The sequence below is a fragment of the Salmo trutta genome, chromosome 20 (genome assembly GCF_901001165.1).
Source record: "Salmo trutta chromosome 20, fSalTru1.1, whole genome shotgun sequence".
Lineage (NCBI taxonomy): Eukaryota > Metazoa > Chordata > Actinopteri > Salmoniformes > Salmonidae > Salmo > Salmo trutta.
This window is the reverse complement of record NC_042976.1, coordinates 2414204-2434355: the sequence shown is the minus strand read 5'-3', so window position 1 is coordinate 2434355 and position 20152 is coordinate 2414204. Positions and strand designations below refer to the sequence as shown.

Sequence of the window (20152 nt, the reverse complement as noted above, 5' to 3'; positions counted from 1 at the left end):
TTTTTTTTACTGGTCCCCCCGTGGGAATCAAACCCACAACCCTGGCGTTGCAAACACCATGCTCTACCAACTGAGCCACACGGGACCACGGGAAACTGGCACGGAGACAAGCATCCCATTGGCATAAAACAGAACGGATGGACGGTCCTCATTCTCATATGAAGGGTGGTGCGTTTCGTTTTTTTAAAGTTTCGTTTTATTCATTCGACCATTAAAAAAAACAAGCACACATAAAACTTGAAAAAGCCATACATGCATATGAGGATAACACACAATAAAGTCTGGGGACTTATTTCCATTGTGGTCCTCTTGACACAAGATGGCTGGACAAGATCCAACACAGTACGGCGGTGAAATAATAAAACAAAAACAGAGAAGAAGAACATCTATCTCATCATTCCAGTTATATAACTGTGAAGGTATTAAACATGTAATCTCTCTCTTCCCTGTTCAATATGTTTTCTAAAGGTGGGATGTAACATGTGAACCGATCATTGCTCCAGATGAGGGATTGTTAGAAACGGATTAATTGATTTGAGCATGTGAATTAGAGTGTTATAGGTTAGATGGAATGATTTACAGTGGGGCAAAAAAGTATTTAGTCAGCCACCAATTGTGCAAGTTCTCCCACTTAAAAAGATGAGAGAGGCCTGTAATTTTCATCATAGGTACACTTCAACTATGACAGACAAAATGAGAAAAAAAATTCCAGAAAATCACATTGTAGGATTTTTAATGAATTTATTTGCAAATTAAGATGGAAAATAAGTATTTGGTCACCTACAAACAAGCAAGATTTCTGTCTCTCACAGACCTGTAACTTCTTCTTTAAGAGGCTCCTCTGTCCTCCACTCGTTACCTGTATTAATGGCACCTGTTTGAACTTGTTTTTGTGGCCGGAGGCGAGGTACATACAAAGGCCTGTGTTTGAGACAATGTTTACATAAGGTTGTTAGCTGCAGAGTCTGGCAGGACCCGACAGCAGTGAGTCCTAAACACCAAGGCGTCAACGCTACAGCGAATTGGGAAACCGGAAGCGGAATATGACGGAGGCAGAGATTTTGTGGCTAATAAATTAAGGAAGTGGGTAAGAGTCTCTGGGGAACGATACCACTCCTCTGTGAACAGTGATACAGGGGATGGTTCGAAGGAAAGGACGGAAAGCTTACTGTACATAATATAGAGTTGAACGTCATACATACCCAGATCATGGTGGGAGTAGCAGAGATGGTGTTGTGATTTCAGACACTATTGGCAACTTTTAGTGAGGTGGTTCGTCGAAGAATGTATAACACTTGAAAGACTAGCTACAGATTCCTGTATATAGGAAGCCACCTCACCAGAAATACTAGCTACAGATTCCTGTATACAGGAAGCCACCTCACCAGAAATACTAGCTACAGATTCCTGTATACAGGAAGCCACCTCACCAGAAATACTAGCTACAGATTCCTGTATACAGGAAGCCACCTCACCAGAAAGACCAGCTACAGATTCCTGTATACAGGAAGCCACCTCACCAGAAAGACTAGCTACAGATTCCTGTATACAGGAAAACACCTCACCAGAAATACTAGCTACAGATTCCTGTATACAGGAAGCCACATCACCAGAAAGACTAGCTACAGATTCCTGTATACAGGAAGCCACCTCACCAGAAAGACCAGCTACAGATTCCTGTATACAGGAAGCCACCTCACCAGAAAGACCAGCTACAGATTCCTGTATACAGGAAGCCACCTCACCAGAAAGACTACCTATAGATTCCTGTATACAGGAAGCCACCTCACCAGAAAGACCAGCTACAGATTCCTGTATAAAGGAGGCCACCTCACCAGAAAGACCAGCTACAGATTCCTGTATACAGGAAGCCACCTCACCAGAAAGACTAGCTACAGATTCCTGTATACAGGAAGCCACCTCACCAGAAAGACTAGCTACAGATTCCTGTATACAGGAAGCCAGCTCACCAGAAAGACTAGCTACAGATTCCTGTATACAGGAAGCCACCTCACCAGAAAGACTAGCTACAGATTCCTGTATACAGGAAGCCACCTCACCAGAAAGACCAGCTACAGATTCCTGTATACAGGAAGCCACCTCACCAGAAAGACCAGCTACAGATTCCTGTATACAGGAAGCCAGCTCACCAGAAAGACCAGCTACAGATTCCTGTATACAGGAAGCCACCTCACCAGAAAGACCAGCTACAGATTCCTGTATACAGGAAGCCACCTCACCAGAAAGACCAGCTACAGATTAATTGTATACAGGAAGCCACCTCACCAGAAAGACTAGCTACAGATTCCTGTATACAGGAAGCCACCTCACCAGAAAGACTAGCTACAGATTCCTGTATATAGGAAGCCACCTCACCAAAAAGACTAGCTACAGATCCCTGTATACAGGAAGCCACCTCACCAGAAAGACTAGCTTACAGATTCCTGTATACAGGAAGCCACCTCACCAGAAAGACCAGCTACAGATTCCTGTATACAGGAAGCCACCTCACCAGAAAGACCAGCTACAGATTCCTGTATACAGGAAGCCACCTCACCAGAAAGACCAGCTACAGATTCCTGTATACAGGAAGCCACCTCACCACCAGAAAGACTAGCTACAGATTCCTGTATACAGGAAGCCACCTCACCAGAAAGACTAGCTTACAGATTCCTGTATACAGGAAGCCACCTCACCAGAAGGACTAGCTACAGATTCCTGTATACAGGAAGCCACCTCACCAGAAAGACCAGCTACAGATTCCTGTATACAGGAAGCCAGCTCACCAGAAAGACTAGCTACAGATTCCTGTATACAGGAAGCCACCTCACCAGAAAGACTAGCTACAGATTCCTGTATACAGGAAGCCACCTCACCAGAAAGACCAGCTACAGATTCCTGTATACAGGAAGCCACCTCACCAGAAAGACTAGCTACAGATCCCTGTATACAGGAGGCCACCTCACCAGAAAGACCAGCTACAGATTAATTGTATACAGGAAGCCACCTCACCAGAAAGACTAGCTACAGATTCCTGTATACATGAGGCCAGCTCACCAGAAAGACTAGCTACAGATCCCTGTATACAGGAAGCCAGCTCACCAGAAAGACTAGCTACAGATTCCTGTATATAGGAAGCCACCTCACCAGAAAGACTAGCTACAGATCCCTGTATACAGGAAGCCACCTCACCAGAAAGACTAGCTACAGATTCCTGTATACAGGAAGCCACCTCACCAGAAAGACTAGCTACAGATTCCTGTATACAGGAAGCCACCTCACCAGAAAGACTAGCTACAGATTCCTGTATACAGGAAGCCACCTCACCAGAAAGACCAGCTACAGATTCCTGTATACAGGAAGCCACCTCACCAGAAAGACCAGCTACAGATTCCTGTATACAGGAAGCAACCTCACCAGAAAGACTAGCTTACAGATTCCTGTATACATGAAGCCACCTCACCAGAAGGGAAGTTCTCTGTAATAATGTCATCACATCTCAGTTGGATACTCTTCCGATGCCACTAATCTCTCCCCCGTTCCTAACCGCCAGGCAAACACGTGACATATCTCCCAGAAGATTGGGACCGAGTGACGGTAACAGGAAGGTGTCAGAAGGTTGGGACAGAGTGACGGTAACAGAAAGGTGTCAGAAGGTTGGGACAGAGTGACGGTAACAGAAAGGTGTCAGAAGATTGGGACCGAGTGACGGTAACAGGAAGGTGTCAGAAGGTTGGGACAGAGTGACGGTAACAGGAAGGTGTCAGAAGATTGGGACCGAGTGACGGTAACAGGAAGGTGTCAGAAGATTGGGACAGAGCGACGGTAACAGGAAGGTGTCAGAAGATTGGGACCGAGTGACGGTAACAGGAAGGTGTCAGAAGATTGGGACAGAGTGACGGTAACAGGAAGGTGTCAGAAGATTGGGACAGAGTGACGGTAACAGGAAGGTGTCAGAAGATTGGGACAGAGTGACGGTAACATGGCTAAGCTACCCTAAAAGATTTTGGTGTCAAGGAGAAACTCCACACCACAGTGGAGAAACTGGGAGCCATGGAAATCCAGCTCAAAGTTAGTGAGAACCAACTTAGTGAGTTAGTGAGAGCCAATAACGAGAAAACTAAAAAAAGGTGATATTTGTCAGTTGCCCTGGTCGGGAACACCAGGCCATTCGACCATGACAGCACCCTGATCTACAAAGAGGTCATCACTGACATCGGCAGTGCCTACAATCCGGGTACAGGTGTATTTGCTGCCCCTATTGGAGGGGTCTACTACTTCAGTTTCTTCTACCATGCTGGAGGAAATTGTGTCCAATACATTTCCCTGTTAAATAATGGAGAGTGCATGGCCAGTTCCTCTGTTCACCACCCAGTTCCTCTGTTCACCAGTCAGTTCCTCCGATCGCCAGTCAGTTCCTCTGATCACCAGTCAGTTCCTCTGTTCACCAGTCAGTTCCTCTGTTCACCAGTCAGTTCCTCTGTTCACCAGCCAGTTCCTCCGTTCACCAGTCAGTTCCTCCGATCACCAGTCAGTTCCTCTGTTCACCAGTCAGTTCCTCCGATCACCAGTCAGTTCCTCCAGTCAGTTCCTCTGTTCACCAGTCAGTTCCTCTGTTCACCAGTCAGTTCCTCTGTTCACCAGTCAGTTCCTCTGATCACCAGTCAGTTCCTCTGATCACCAGTCAGTTCCTCTGATCACCAGTCAGTTCCTCTGTTCACCAGTCAGTTCCTCTGATCACCAGTCAGTTCCTCCGATCACCAGTCAGTTCCTCTGTTCACCAGTCAGTTCCTCCGATCACCAGTCAGTTCCTCCGTTCACCAGTCAGTTCCTCTGTTCACCAGTCAGTTCCTCTGTTCACCAGTCAGTTCCTCTGTTCACCAGTCAGTTCCTCTGTTCACCAGTCAGTTCCTCTGTTCACCAGTCAGTTCTTACGTTCACCAGCCAGTTGCCAACGGGGCTAATGCAGTCACTGTACAGCTGGAGGTGGCGGACCAGGTCTTCACACGCCTAATGGCTAACACACCCGTGGAACGGGTTCCTGGTCCTCTACGTCTCAGTTGGTAGAGCATGGTGCTTGCTACCGGCGGCATAGTGGGTTTGATTCCAGGGACCACATGTACATAAAAAGTACGCACGCATGACTCTAAGTGGATTTGGATAAAACAATCTGCTAAAATTGCATATTATTATTTGTTAATATTATTTTTGTAAACAGTGAATCTTTCCCACATAACTGTAACGCCTGTATTGGATGCATCCAGATGGGAATCGTTGGGAGAAATACATTGGTTGGCTAGCTGTCCTCTACTGTCTAGGTAGAGTCATATTACCACGTTGTCTTGTCGTTACACTCTTGCTCAACACCAAGACAAATTACTCTCACCATTTCGGCACATTGCAAAAGGAATGCATTCTTTAAGAGAAGTAGAGGGTTTCTACCTGATCAATAAACAGTTAGTAATGAGGAAGTCAATATGGTTAGTGTAACTGGGGTGATGTACAGTACAATACACAGTAAGAGTTTACACAAAAGATAGTGCATCTGGGATAAGGTAAAATAGAAGGACTTACACAGAGGGCTTCATGAGGGCTTGGAATCCCCCCATAACCAGGAAATTACCCACTGAACCACAGTACCTGCAGAGATAGAGAGAGGGATCGAGAAAACAGATGGTGAGAATGAATGAATGAATGAACGAACGAACAAATGAACAAAGAAACAAAGAAGGAACATGAGAAGGGAAGACTCGGGAGGAGGAGAAGGGAAGACTCGGGCGGAGGAGAAGGGAAGACTCGGGAGGAGGAGAAGGGAAGACTCGGGCGGAGGAGAAGGGAAGACTCGGGCGGAGGAGAAGGGAAGACTCGGGCGGAGGAGAAGGGAAGACTCGGGCGGAGGAGAAGGGAAGACTCGGGCGGAGGAGAAGGGAAGACTCGGGAGGAGGAGAAGGGAAGACTCGGGAGGAGGAGAAGGGAAGACTCGGGAGGAGGAGAAGGGAAGACTCGGGAGGAGGAGAAGGGAAGACTCGGGAGGAGGAGAAGGGAAGACTCGGAAGGAGGAGAAGGGAAGACTCGGGCGGAGGAGAAGGGAAGACTCGGGCGGAGGAGAAGGGAAGACTCGGGCGGAGGAGAAGGGAAGACTCGGGCGGAGGAGAAGGGAAGACTCGGGCGGAGGAGAAGGGAAGACTCAGGCGGGGGCCATTTGACAGTGTAACTACTATAGAAGAAACAACACTAAAACAGACATCTCAGCCTAGTAGTTGTGTACTTGCTCTTGATACAGGTCCAGGAATGTGTTAGCCTGTTTCAGGATAACCAGTCCCTTGACGTCCCGGTCAGTACGGAGGAAGGCTGTAAGGGAGACGGAGTGTTGTCCTGTCAGGTGACACAGCCTGCTGTAGCTACTAGCCAGGGACTGGAACAGCAGGGTGGACGTTGTGCCCAACACCGTGCACACAGACTCTAGAGGAGACACAGAGTACACAGATCAATCCACCACCCTCTCTACAACACACAGATCAATCCACCACCCTCTCTACAACACAGATCAATCCACCACCCTCTCTACAACACACAGATCAATCCACCACCCTCTCTACAACACAGATCAATCCACCACCCTCTCTACAACACAGATCAATCCACCACCCTCTCTACAACACAGATCAATCCACCACCCTCTCTACAACACACAGATCAATCCACCAGCCTCACTACAACACACAGATCAATCCACCACCCTCTCTACAACACACAGATCAATCCACCACCCTCTCTACAACACACAGATCAATCCATCACCCTCTCTACAACACACAGATCAATCCACCACCCTCTCTAGAACACACAGATCAATCCACCACCCTCTCTACAACACACAGATCAATCCACCACCCTCTCTATAACACACAGATCAATCCACCACCCTCTCTATAACACACAGATCAATCCACCACCCTCTCTACAACACAGATCAATCCACCACCCTCTCTACAACACACAGATCAATCCACCACCCTCTCTACAACACACAGATCAATCCACCACCCTCTCTACAACACACAGATCAATTCACCACCCTCTCTACAACACAGATCAATCCACCACCCTCTCTACAACACACATATCAATCCACCACCCTCTCTACAACACACAGATCAATCCACCACCCTCTCTACAACACACAGATCAATCCACCAGCCTCACTACAACACACAGATCAATCCACCACCCTCTCTACAACACAGATCAATCCACCACCCTCTCTACAACACACAGATCAGCCAGAAGAGGACTGGCCACCCCTCATAGCCTGGTTCCTCTCTAGGTTTCTTCATAGGTTCCTGCCTTTCTAGGGAGTTTTTCCTAGCCACCGTGCTTCTACACCTGCATTGCTTGCTGTTTGGGGGTTTTAGGCTGGGTTTCTGTACAGCACTTTGTGACATCGGCTGATGTAAAAAAAGGGCTTTATAAATACATTTGATTGATTGAGATCAGTCCACCACACTCTTTACCACTGTTGTGTCGTCAGCAAACTTAATGATTGAGTTGGAGACATGCGTGGCAACACAGTCATGGGTGAACAGGGAGTATAGGAGGGGGCTGAGCACGCACCCGTTGGCCCCCCCGTGTTGAGGACAAGTGTGGCGGAGGTGTAGTTGCATACATTCACCACCTGGGGTAGACCCATCAGGAAGCTTAGTGACGAGCATGGAGGGCACTATGGTATTGAAGGCTGTGCTGTAGTCGATGAACAACATTCTTACAAAAGTATTCCTCTTGTCCAGCTGGGAAAGGGCAGTGTGCAGTCAAATCAAATCAAATGTTATTTGTCACATATGCCGAATAAAACAGGTGTAGAACTTACCGTGAAATGCTTACTTACAAGCTCTTAACCAACAATGCAGTTTTAAGAAAATAGAGTTAAGAAAATATTTACTAAATAAAATAAGGTAAAACATTTTTAATAACACAATAAACAGGTGGTACCAGTATCCAGTCATTGGGGGGGTACAGTTTAGTCGAGGTAATTTGTGGGGGGGGGGGGTCGTTGCCCCTGTGATGTACTGGGCCGTACGCACTACCCTCTGTAGTGCCTTATGGTCGGATGCCGAGCAGTTATCATACCAGGCGGTGATGCAACCAGTTAGGATGTTCTCGATGGTACAGCTGTAGAACGTTTTCAGGATCTGGGGACCCATGCCAAATATTTTCAGTCTCCTGAGGGAGAAAAAGCGTTGTCGTGCCCTCTTCACAACTTTCTTGGTGTGTTTGGACCATGATAAATTGTTGGTGGACACCAAAGAACTTGAAGCTCTCAACCTGTTCCACTACAGCCCTGTCCATGTGAATGGGGGTGTGTTCGGCCCTCCTTTTCCTGTAGTGAACGAAAATCTCCTTTGTCTTGCTCACGTTGACGGAGAGGTTGTTGTCCTGGCACCACACTGCCAGGTTTCTGACCTCCTCCCTATAGGCTGTCTCATCATTGTTGGTGATCAGGTCTACCACCATTGTGACGTCAGCAGACTTAATGATGGTGTTGGAGTCGTGCTTGGCCACGCAGTCATGGGTGAACAGGGAGTACAGGAGGGGCCTAAGCACGCACCCCTGAGGGGCCCCCGTGTTGAGTATCAATGTGGCAGATGTGTTGTTGCCTACCCTTACCGTCATTTAGGCAGGTTACCTTCACTTTCAAGGATTATGGTGGTCTGCTTGAAACATGTAGGTATTAACCTGTCTGGGCTAGGGGGCAGTATTTTCAAGGCTGGATGAAAAAAACGTACCCGATTTAAACTGGTTACTACTCTTTCCCAGAAACGAGAATATGCATATTATTAGTAGATTTGGATAGAAAACACTCTGAAGTTTATAAAACTGTTTGAATGGTGTCTGTGAGTATAACAGAACTCATATGGCAGGCAAAAACCTGAGAAAATTACAAGCAGGAAGTGGCCTGTCTGCGATTTTGTAGTTCTCCCTTTGCTTCTCTATCGAAACTACAGTGCCCGTGGGGTTATGTAGCACTTTCTAAAGCTTCCATTGGCTCTCTAAAGCGTTCAGAAAGTGGATTGATACGTCTCCTGTCTCCGAGCAGATAACAGGAGCACAGTTTGTTTGTTTTTGCCTCGAAATGCACTCGCGCGTTACCCTTGGGATAGTGACCTGAACGCACGAACAAAACGGGGATATTTGCACATAACTATGGATTATTTGGAATAAAAACAACATTTGTTGTGGAAGTAGCAGTCCTGGGAGTGCATTCTGACGAAGAACAGCAAAGGTAATCCCATTTTTTTAATAGTAATTCTGAGTTTAGTTTGCCCCGACGTTGGCGGGTGTCAAATTAGCTAGCCGTGATGGCTATGTACTCAGAATATTGCAAAATGTCATAGCGACATTGCATAAAGGAGTTCTGTATCTATAATTCTTAAAATAATTGTTATGTATTTTGTCAACGTTTATCATGAGTAATTTTAGTAAATTCACCAGACGTTTTGGGTGGGAATGCTAGTTCTGAACATCACATGCTAATGTAAAAAAGCAGTTTTTTTTATATAAATATGAACTTGATTGAACAAAACATGCATGTATTGTATAACATAATGTCCTAGGAGTGTCATCTGATGAAGACCATCAAAGGTTAGTGCTGCATTTAGCTGTGGTTTGGGTTTTTGTGACATATATGCTTGCTTGAAAAATGGGTGTGTGATTATTTTTGGCTGGGTACTCTCCTGACATAATCTAATGTTTTGCTTTCGCCGTAAAGCCTTTTTGAAATCGGACAAGGTGGTTAGATTAACGAGAGTCTTATCTTTCAAATGGTGTAAAATAGTCGTATGTTTGAAATATTGAAATTGTTGCATTTTTGAGGTATTTGTATTTCGCGCCACGCGATTCCACTGGCTGTTGAATAGAGTGGGACGCTAACGTCCCACCTAGCCCATAGAAGTTAAAGACTTGGTCAGGGAGAGGCTGAAAACATCAGTTTAGATACTTGCCAGTTGGTCCGAGCATGCTCTGAGTACATGTCCTGGTAATCCATCTGGCCCTACGGCCTTGTGAATGTTGACCTGTTTAACTTCTTACATCTACACGTTCCGCTAGCGGAACGTCTGCTCCAATATCCAATGATGGGCGGGGCGCGAAATTCAAACTCCTCTAAATCCGAAAACTTACACTTTTCAAACATATGACTATGTTACAGCTATTTAAAGACAAGACTCTCCTTTATCTAACCAAACTGTCCGATTTCAAAAAGGCTTTACAGCGAAAGCAAAACATTAGATTATGTCAGCAGAGTACCCAGCCAGGAATAATCACACAGCCATTTTTCAAGCTAGCATATCATGTCACATAAACCCAAACCATATCTAAATGCAGCACTAACCTTTGATGATCTTCATCAGATGACACACCTAGGACATTGTGTTATACAATACATGCATGTCTGTTCAATCAAGTTCATATTTATATCAAAAACCAGCTTTTTACATTAGCATGTGACGTTCAGAACTAGCATTCCCACCGAACACTTCCGGTGATTTTACTAAATTACTCACGATAAACGTTCACAAAAAGCATAACAATTATTTTAAGAATTATAGATACAGAACTCCTCTATGCACTCGATATGTCCGATTTTAAAATAGCTTTTCGGATGAAGCACATTTTGCAATAATGTAAGTACATAGCCCGGCGTTACAGGGCTAGCTATTTAGACACCCACCCAGTGTAGCCTTCACCAAAATCACATTTCCTATAAGAAAAATGTTCTTACCTTGCTTGTTCTTCATCAGAATACACTGCCAGGACTTCTACTTCAATAACAAATGTAGGTTTGGTCCCAAATAATCCATCGTTATATCCAAACAGCGACGTTTTGTTCGTGCGTTCTAGACACTATCCCAACGCTAAATCTCGGCCACGAGCATGACGCAAAATATGACAAAAAATTTCGAAATATTCCATTACCGTACTTCGAAGCATGTCAACCGCTGTTTAAAACCAATATTTATGCAATTTATCTCGTAGAGAAGCGATAATATTCCGACCGGGAATCTGCCTGTCTGTAAACTGAGGAAAAAACCAAAAGCCGGGGGCGGGGCGTGTCACGCGCCTAAGGCTTAGTCCATTGACTGACCACTCAGCATTTGCTCTCGTGTGCTTCAGCCAGGGCTTTGAATGACATCATTCCTGTTTTTCCCGGGCTGTGAGACTCCATTGTTGACGTGAGAATTGTCACGTAAGAGCAGAGATCCTTTGTAAACGACAGAGATAATAAAGAAGGGCAAGAAATGTTCAGACAGGGTACTTCCTGAACAGAAGCATCTCAGGTTTTTGCCTGCCATAGGAGTTCTGTTATACTCACAGACACCATTCAAACAGTTTCAGAAACTTTGGAGTGTTTTCTCTCCAAAGCTAATAATTATATGCATATTCCAGTTTCTGGGCAGGACTAATAATCAGATTAAATCGGGTACGTTTTTTATCCAGCCGTGAAATTACTGCCCCCTAGATGTAACAGGTTAAAGATCTTGCTCTCATCGTCTACAGAGAGCGTGATCACACAGTTGTCCAGAACAGCTGGTGCTCTCATGCATGCTTCAGTGTTGCTTGCCTTGAAGCAAACATAAAAGGCATTTAGCCCGTCTGATAGGCTCGCATCACTGGGCAGCTCGCGGCTGGGTTTCCCTTTGTAGTAATTAACAGTTTACAAGCTCTGCCACATCCGACGACTGTCAGAGCCAGTGTAGTAGGATTCAACCTTAGTCCTGTATTGACGCTTTGCCTGTTTGATAGTTCATCTGAGGGCATAGCGAGATTTCTTATAAGCGTCCAGATTAGTGTCACGCTCCTTGAAAGGGGCAGCTCTAGCCTTTAGCTCAGTGCGGTTGTTGCCTGAAATCCATGGCTTCTGGTTGGGATATGTACGTACGGTCACTGTGGGGACGACGTCGTCAATACACTAATTGATGAAGCCGGTGACTGAGGTGGTATACTCCTCAATGCATTGGATGAATCCCGGAACCTATTCCAGTCTGTGCTGCAAAACATTCCTGTCAGATTTGCCAAATGGAGGGCGAGGGAGAGCTTTGTACGCGTGTGGAGTAAAGGTGGTCTATATTTTTTTCCCTCAGGTTGCACATGTGACATGCTGATAGAAATGAGGTGAAACGGATTTAAGTTTGCCTGCATTAAAGTCCCCGGCCACTAGTAAAGACGCTTCTGTATGAGCATTTTCTTGTTTGCTTTTGGCCTTATAGAGTTGGTTTGAGAGCGGTCTTAGTGCCAGCATCGGTCTGTGGTGGTAAATAGATGGCTACGAATAATATAGATGAGAACTCTCTTGGTAGATAGTGTGGTCTACAGCTTATCATGAGGTATTCTACCTCAGGCGAGCAATACCTCGAGACTTCCTTAATATTAGACATTTCGCACCAGCTGTTATTGACAAATAGACACACCTCCACCTCTCGTCTTGCCGGACGTAGCTGTTCTGTCCTGCCGATGCACGGATAACCCAGCCAACTGTATATTATCCATGTCGTAGTTCAGCCACGACTCGGTGAAACATAAGATAGTATAGTTTTTAATGTCTCAAACAGAGACCATCCAGTTTATTCAAAATCAAATCAGATGTTATTGGTCCATACACATGGTTAGCAGATGTTATTGGCCACATACACATGGTTAGCAGATGTTATTGGTCACATACACATGGTTAGCAGATGTTATTGGTCCATACACATGGTTAGCAGATGTTATTGGCCACATACACATGGTTAGCAGATGTTATTGGTCACATACACATGGTTAGCAGATGTTATTGGTCCATACACATGGTTAGCAGGTGTTATTGGTCACATGGTTAGCAGATGTTATTGGTCACATGGTTAGCAGATGTTATTGGCCACATACACGTGGTTAGCAGATGTTATTGGTCCATACACATGGTTAGCAGGTGTTATTGGTCACATGGTTAGCAGATGTTATTGGTCACATGGTTAGCAGATGTTATTGGCCACATACATATGGTTAGCAGATGTTAATGTGAGTGTAGCGAAATGCTTGTGCTTCTAGTTCCACAAGTGCAGTAATATCTAACAAGTAATCTAACAATTTGCCAACAACGACCTAATACACACAAATCTAAAGGGGTGAATGAGAATATGTACATATAAGTATATGGATGAGCGATGGCCGAGCGGCATAGGCAAGGTGCAATAGATGGTATAAAATACAGTATATACATATGAGTAATGTAAGATATGTAACATTATTAAAGTGGCATTATTTAAAGTAGCATTGTTTAAAGTGACTAGTGATCCATTTATTAAAGTGGCCAGTGATTTGTTCTCAATGTAGGCAGTAGTGATGGCTGTTTAGCAGTCTGGCCTTGAGACAGAAGCTGTTTTTCAGTCTCTTGGTCCCAGCTTTGATGCACCTGTACTGACCTCGCCTTCTGGATGGTAGCGTTGTGAACAGGCAGTGGCTCGGGTGGTTGATGTCCTTGATGATCTTTTTGGCCTTCCTGTGACATCAGTTGCTGTAGGTGTCATGGAGGACAGGTAGTTTGCCCCCGGTGATGCGTTGTGCAGACCGCACCACCCTCTGGAGAACCTTGCGGTTGAGGGCGGTGCAGTTGCCGTACCAGGCTGTGAGACAGTCAGACAGGATGCTCTGGATTGTGCATCTGTAAAAGTTTGTCAGGGTTTTGACAAGCCAAATTTCCTCAGCCTCCTGAGGTTAAAGAGGCGCTGTTGCGCCTTCTTCACCACACTGTCTGTGTGGGTGGAACATTTCAGTTTGTCCGTGATGTGTATGCCGAGGAACTTAAAACGTTCTACCTTCTCCACTACCGTCCCGTCGATGTGGATGGGGGGGTGCTCCCTCTGCTGTTTCCTGAAGATCACAATCATCTCCTCTGTTTTGTTGACATTGAGTGAGAAGTTGTTTTCCTGACACCACACTCCGAGTGCCCTCACCTCCTCCCTGTAGGCTGTCTCGTCATTGTTGGTAATCAAGCCGACTACTGTTGTGTAGTCTGCAAACTTGATCATTGAGGGTGCATGGCCACGCAGTCATGGGTGAACAGGGAGTACAGGAGGGGACTGAGCATGCACCCTTGTGGGGCCCCAGCGAAGATGTTGTTTCCTACCTTCACCACCTGGGGTGGTCCGTCAGAAAGTCCAGGACCCAGTTGCACAGGCCGGGGTTGATGAGCTTGTGGGTACTATGGTGTTGAATGCTGAGCTGTAGTCAATGAACAGCATTCTTACATAGGTATTCCTCTTGTCCAGATGGGTTAGGGCAGTGTGATGGCGATTGCGTCGTCTGTGGACCTGTTGGGGTGGTAAGCAAACTGAAGTGGGTCTAGGGTGGCAAGTAAGGTGGAGGTGATATGATCCTTGACTAGTCTCTCAAAGCACTTCATGATGACAGAAGTGAGTGCTACGGGGCAGTAGTCATTTAGTTCAGTTATCTTTGCTTTCTTGGGTACAGGAACAATGGTGTACATCTTGAAGCAAGGGGAGACAACAGACTGGGCTATAGAGAGATTGATGTCTCAACGTCAACAGTGAAGAGGCAACTCCGGGATGCTGGCCTTCTAGGCAGAGTTGCAAAGAAAAAGCCACATCTCAGACTCAGCCAATAAAAAGAAAATATGGGCAAAAGAGCACAGACACTGGACAGAGGAAGATTGGAAAAAAGTTTAATGGACAGACGAATCTAAGTTTGAGGTGTTCGGATCACAAAGAAGAACATTCGTGAGACGCAGAGAAAATGAAAATATACGAGAGGAGTGCTTGACGCCATCTGGTGGAGGCAATGTGATGGTCTGGGGGTGCTTTGGTGATGGTAAAGTTGGAGATTTGTACAGAGGATAAAAGGGATCTTGAAGAAGGAAGGCTATCACTCCATTTTGCAACGCCATGCAATACTCTGTGGACGGCGCTTAAATTGGAGCCAATTTCCTCTTACAACAGGACAATGACCCAAAGCACAGCTCCAAACTATGCAAGAGCTATTTAGGGAAGAAGCAGTCAGCTGGTATTCTGTCTATAATGGAGTGGCCAGCACAGTCACCGGATCTCAACCCTATTGAGCTGTTGTGGGAGCAGCTTGACCGTGTGGTACGTAAGAAGTGCCCATCAAGCCAATCCAACTTGTGGGAGGTGCTTCAGGAAGCATGAGGTGAAATCTCTTCAGATTACCTCAACAAATTGACAACTAGAATGCCAAAGGGTCTGCAAGGCCGTAATTGCTGCAAATGGAGGATTCTTTGATGAAAGCAAAGTTTGAAGGACACAATTATGATTTAAATTAAAAAATATATTATTTATAACCTTGTCAAAGTCTTGACTATATTTCCTATTCATTTTGCAACTCATTTCATGTATGTTTTCATGGAAAACAAGGACATTTGTAAGTGACCCCAAACTTTTGAAGGGTAGTGTATAGCTATTCTGTGGTGAGCGGTTAACAAAGAAATAGGTCCTCCTATTTCCTTAATTTAGAGTTATTAATGTAACTTTAGTTGTTCTACAAACATTGGGATATATGTTTAGATTTTTAATACATTGTAAGGCTGCATGATGAGACAAATGATGATTTGAAAAAAGTATCTTGAAAGGCATGAGCTCTGCTTAGTTTTTTGCGCAGGCTGTACACACTTCATCAGTCTCTCATTCACAATGAGACAAGCACTTGATAATGCCTAGAAATTCACAGCGGCATCCCCTTTGTGTGGCTCCGATGCACTCTAAAAAAAAAGTACTGAGCGCTCCGAATCACATCTCACTCACATGGCTCTCCATCATGAAGACAGGCACATCGGAGACGCAACTGCGCGCATCCTTATCCAAGTCCAAAGTGCACATTACAGATATTGGAAGAAATGTCCACATTTACTTTTCGTCAGCCAACAAGATGAGTAGGCCTAATGAACAGCAAAAGCACTATCCTATGTCAATCTACTATCCCCCATAGTACAAAAGTCGACCTATTCTATTCTGTGCGAGAAATAAATATTCCAAACATAGTCTGGGACAGTTGTGGAATGCGATAGATCCCAAATTAATACAACCACTAGCATCCCCCCCAAAGATTTTATGTAATGTGGCTGACGCAACAGATCACAACGTTTAGCTTAAAATGTTGATAAACTCTTTTTTTTTTTTACCTTTATTTAACTAGGCAAGTCAGTTAAATAAGAAAAATATCTTATTTTACAATGACGGCCTACACATTATAAGCGCAGCAACGCGCACATGGGAGTAGGACATAACCGCAAATGTTCCATTAGAAAAAAATACCATTATCAAAAAGTGACCGCAAATGCAATTATTATTATTTTATTATAAAGGTGCATTTTTAAGGTAAAAATTATCTTCCCCAAATTTCAAACTCACACGCTGCTTATGTACACCAGTTAGGATCTACACCCGTTGTAAAGCGGATTAATGTGCTTAATTTGAAGAAGTTATTTGGCCACTTTAGTTATGATACAAACCTTATCAAAACATATATGCCTATGGGCTAGGCTACATGAAAAAGTAAAAAAAAAAAAAAAAAAAAAAGTTTTTTTATGCTGTGCATTATTCACAAGTTATCATATATAATTCACAAGTGATAGGCTAATATTGTCACCCATTACACTATTCCTGATTTAATCTTGTCTTTAAATATACTAAATAATATATATTTTACATTACATTTTAGTCATTTAGCAGATGCTCTTATCCAGAGCGACTTACAGTAGTGAATGCATACATTTCATACATTTTTTTTCTTTTTTTTCCTTCCGTACTGGTCCCCCGTGGGAATCGAACCCACAACCCTGGCATTGTAAACACCATGCTCTACCAACTGAGCCACACGGGACCACATTCAGAATGGACCATTATCATGCACCTGTCTGGAAACAGGAGCAGCGGGAAAAAATACATTTAAATCCTCCTCTTTTTATTAGAGGCCATCGCTCTGTTCTCTCACGCAATAGCCTATAGAAATGTTGCGCAACATGAGCTCATGGACTCTCATGAAGTGTTTGATTAGGTTTTCCATAACATTTACATTGCTGTCAGAGTGATTAGAGGGACAATAGAGTGCTGAGAACCAGGCAGTTAGCAAGTTTGGTAGGCTAGTAATGACCATCAGCAGCATCAGAGCTTGGAGAAGAGTAATTACCGTGACTAAACGATCACGTGGAATTTGACTGCCTTCATGACTCATGACCGCCTGTGTGGCGGGTAATACGGATACCTCAACAGCCCTATCCCTATGTCTGTATGTCTTTTGTCTCACCTTTCTTCAGTAGAGGCCTGACCACCCGCTTCTTGACGTCTCTGAGCCTGCAGTAGAACTTCCTGTCTGCTGCAGCCAGCTCGTGGAGAGCAGAGATGAACCCCATCACGTTGAGGTCAGCCTGGGCTAGACAAGACTGTCCTCCGCCATACACACTGCTGATGTAGCCCATCTAGACAGGAAGACACCAACACCATTACATAGCAATATTTTATGTGGCATGTTATGATATTGCCCAGATACATGACTGTAGGTTCTTACGGAGTTAGCCTAGGAGTCTACTGCCACCTCTCAGGGACAAGTTACTGGTAGGAGTCTACTGCCACCTCTCAGGGACAAGTTACTGGTAGGAGTCTACTGCCACCTCTCAGGGACAAGTTACTGGTAGGAGTCTAAAAACTGGAAAACTGGGTGAAAGTGTTGTGGTCAGATGAGACCAAAATGGAGCTCTTTGGCATCAACTCAACTCGCCGTGTTTGGAGGAAGAATGCTGCCTATGACCCCAAGAACACCATCCCCACCGTCAAACATGGAGGTGGAAACATTATGCTTTGGGGTGTTTTCTGCTAAGGGGACAGGACAACTTCACCGCATCAAAGGGACGATGGACGGGCCATGTACCATCAAATCTTGCGTGAGAACCTCCTTCCCTCAGCCAGGGCATTTAAAATGGGTCGTGGAGGGTATTCCAGCATGACAATGACCCAAAACACACGGCCAAGGCAACAAAGGAGTGGCTCAAGAAGAAGCACATTAAGGTCCTGGAGTGGCCTAGCCAGTCTCCTTAATCCTATAGAAAATCTGTGGAGGGAGCTAAAGGTTCGAGTTGCCAAACGTCAGCCTCTAAACCTTAATGACTTGGAGAAGATCTGCAAAGAGGAGTGGGAAAAAATCCCTCCTGAGATGTGGGCAAACCTGGTGGCCAACTACAAGAAACGTCTGACCTCTGCGATTGCCAACAAGGGTTTTGCCACCAAGTACTAAGTCATGTTTTGCAGAGGGGTCAAATACTTATTTCCCTCATTAAAACGCAAATAATTTTATAACATTTTTGACATGCGTTTTTCTGGATTTTTTGTTGTTATTCTGTCTCTCACTGTTCAAATAAACCTACCATTAAAATTATAGACTGATAATTTCTTTGTCAGTGGGTAAACGTACAAAATTGGCAGGGGATCAAATACTTTTTTCCCCCCACTGTATAATACATTCTAAAAATCAAGAAAAAGGAGCACTCTTGTTTCCGCATAAATCTGATTGATTTATTACCAGGGGAAACGAACAGACAGTTACTAAAAAAGTGCTCTTTTTTCATTCTCAGGTCCCAACACCTGTCGAAGTGTTCTGGGGTAAAGGAATGTTGTGGGATTTTCCCTCAGTCGAGCACCCTTTCGTTCAAGCTGGGCTGAAGCTCGTTAGGGGTAAAACATTTCTTTCTACATTTACATTTTAGTCATTTAGCAGACGCTCTTATCCAGAGCGACTTACAGTAGTGAATGCATACATTTCATATCATGCATTTTTTTTTTTTTACTGGCCCCCCTGTGGGAATCGAACCCACAACCCTGGCGTTGCAAACACCATGCTGGCGTTGCACACACCATGCTGGCGTTGCACACACCATGCTGGCGTTGCACACACCATGCTGGCGTTGCACACACCATGCTGGCGTTGCAAACACCATGCTGGCGTTGCAAACACCATGCTCTACCAACTGAGCCACACGGGAAGACTTCTACATATTATAGAGAGGAAGTGTTTGTGTTCTACTCACTTTCATACAGAAGGGCAGTAGGACAGGTCTGAGGGTATACGTGTCAGTTATAGAGGGAGAGCTCTCAGTTGACCCTGTCCCAGGTATGTGGTTCTCAGGTGTGGTCTCCATCATCTGAATTCATTCATAAATATTTTATTGTTCCCATAGGGAAATTTGTTCAACTACATTCACTGACTATACAAGAAAAAGAAAAAACACACACACACACACACACACACACACACACACACACACACACACACACACACACACACACACACACACGGCTTCTGCAGAAGGGGAAGAGACTCGTCCAGAAAGCTATTGATTCAGCAGATACTGAAAAATGACTCTACATGTAAAGTAACAAAAACAGAAGAAATACAGAAATGAAACAATCTATAAGTTTTCACAATATAAACAATGACATTTATTTTAGAGTTAAAAAAAGGATCTTCACGCTCAACAGTCTCCCCGTGCGAATCAAAAATGATCCACCATTCAAAGGACATCCAGCCAACTGGATACAACTGTGGGGAAGCATTGGAGTCAACATGGACCAGCATCCCTGTGGAACGCTTTCGACACCTTGTAGAGTCCATGACCCCAGACGAAATTGAGGCTGTTCTGAACACCTTCCTTACTCAATATTAGGAAGGTGTTCCTAATGTTTTGTACACTCAGTGCATTTAACATCACAAGACACAACACTTAACTTATACAGTATACAACACACATGTAAAGTCCGGTTCAGATACATTAGCCAACACGAGACGAGACGAGACTAGCCAGTTTTAGAATTTTGGGTTGTCGACCAGGCATTCACATTCATTTTGTTTTATTTATTTATTTATTTAACTAGGTAAGTCGGTTAAGAATAAATTGGTATATTACAATGACGGCCTACCCCGGCGACGCTGGGCCAATTGTGCGCCACACTATGGGACTCCCAATTATGGCTCGGTTGTGATACAGCCTGGAATCGAACCAGGGTGTCTGTAGTGACGCCTCTAGCACCTTAGACCGCTGCGCCACTCGGGAGCCCAGAGTAAGAAGACGAGGTGTGCAGTTGAGACCGTTTCCACAGTA

The 20152-nt window shown here is 44.7% G+C and overlaps 1 protein-coding gene across 3 annotated transcripts in view; it reads right to left on the bottom strand.

Annotated features, from left to right (window-relative positions):
• The window catches only part of als2a (alsin Rho guanine nucleotide exchange factor ALS2 a), a 102679-nt gene that overhangs the window by 60722 nt on the left and 21805 nt on the right, over positions 1-20152 (bottom strand). For all 3 annotated transcript variants that reach the window (XM_029702012.1, XM_029702013.1, XM_029702014.1), the window contains 4 exons: positions 19082-19195; positions 17308-17479; positions 6273-6462; positions 5575-5640 (listed from right to left, as the gene is read on the bottom strand). In XM_029702012.1, the coding sequence (XP_029557872.1) occupies positions 5575-5640; positions 6273-6462; positions 17308-17479; positions 19082-19195 (542 nt within the window). The remainder of the gene's footprint in view (positions 1-5574; positions 5641-6272; positions 6463-17307; positions 17480-19081; positions 19196-20152) is intronic.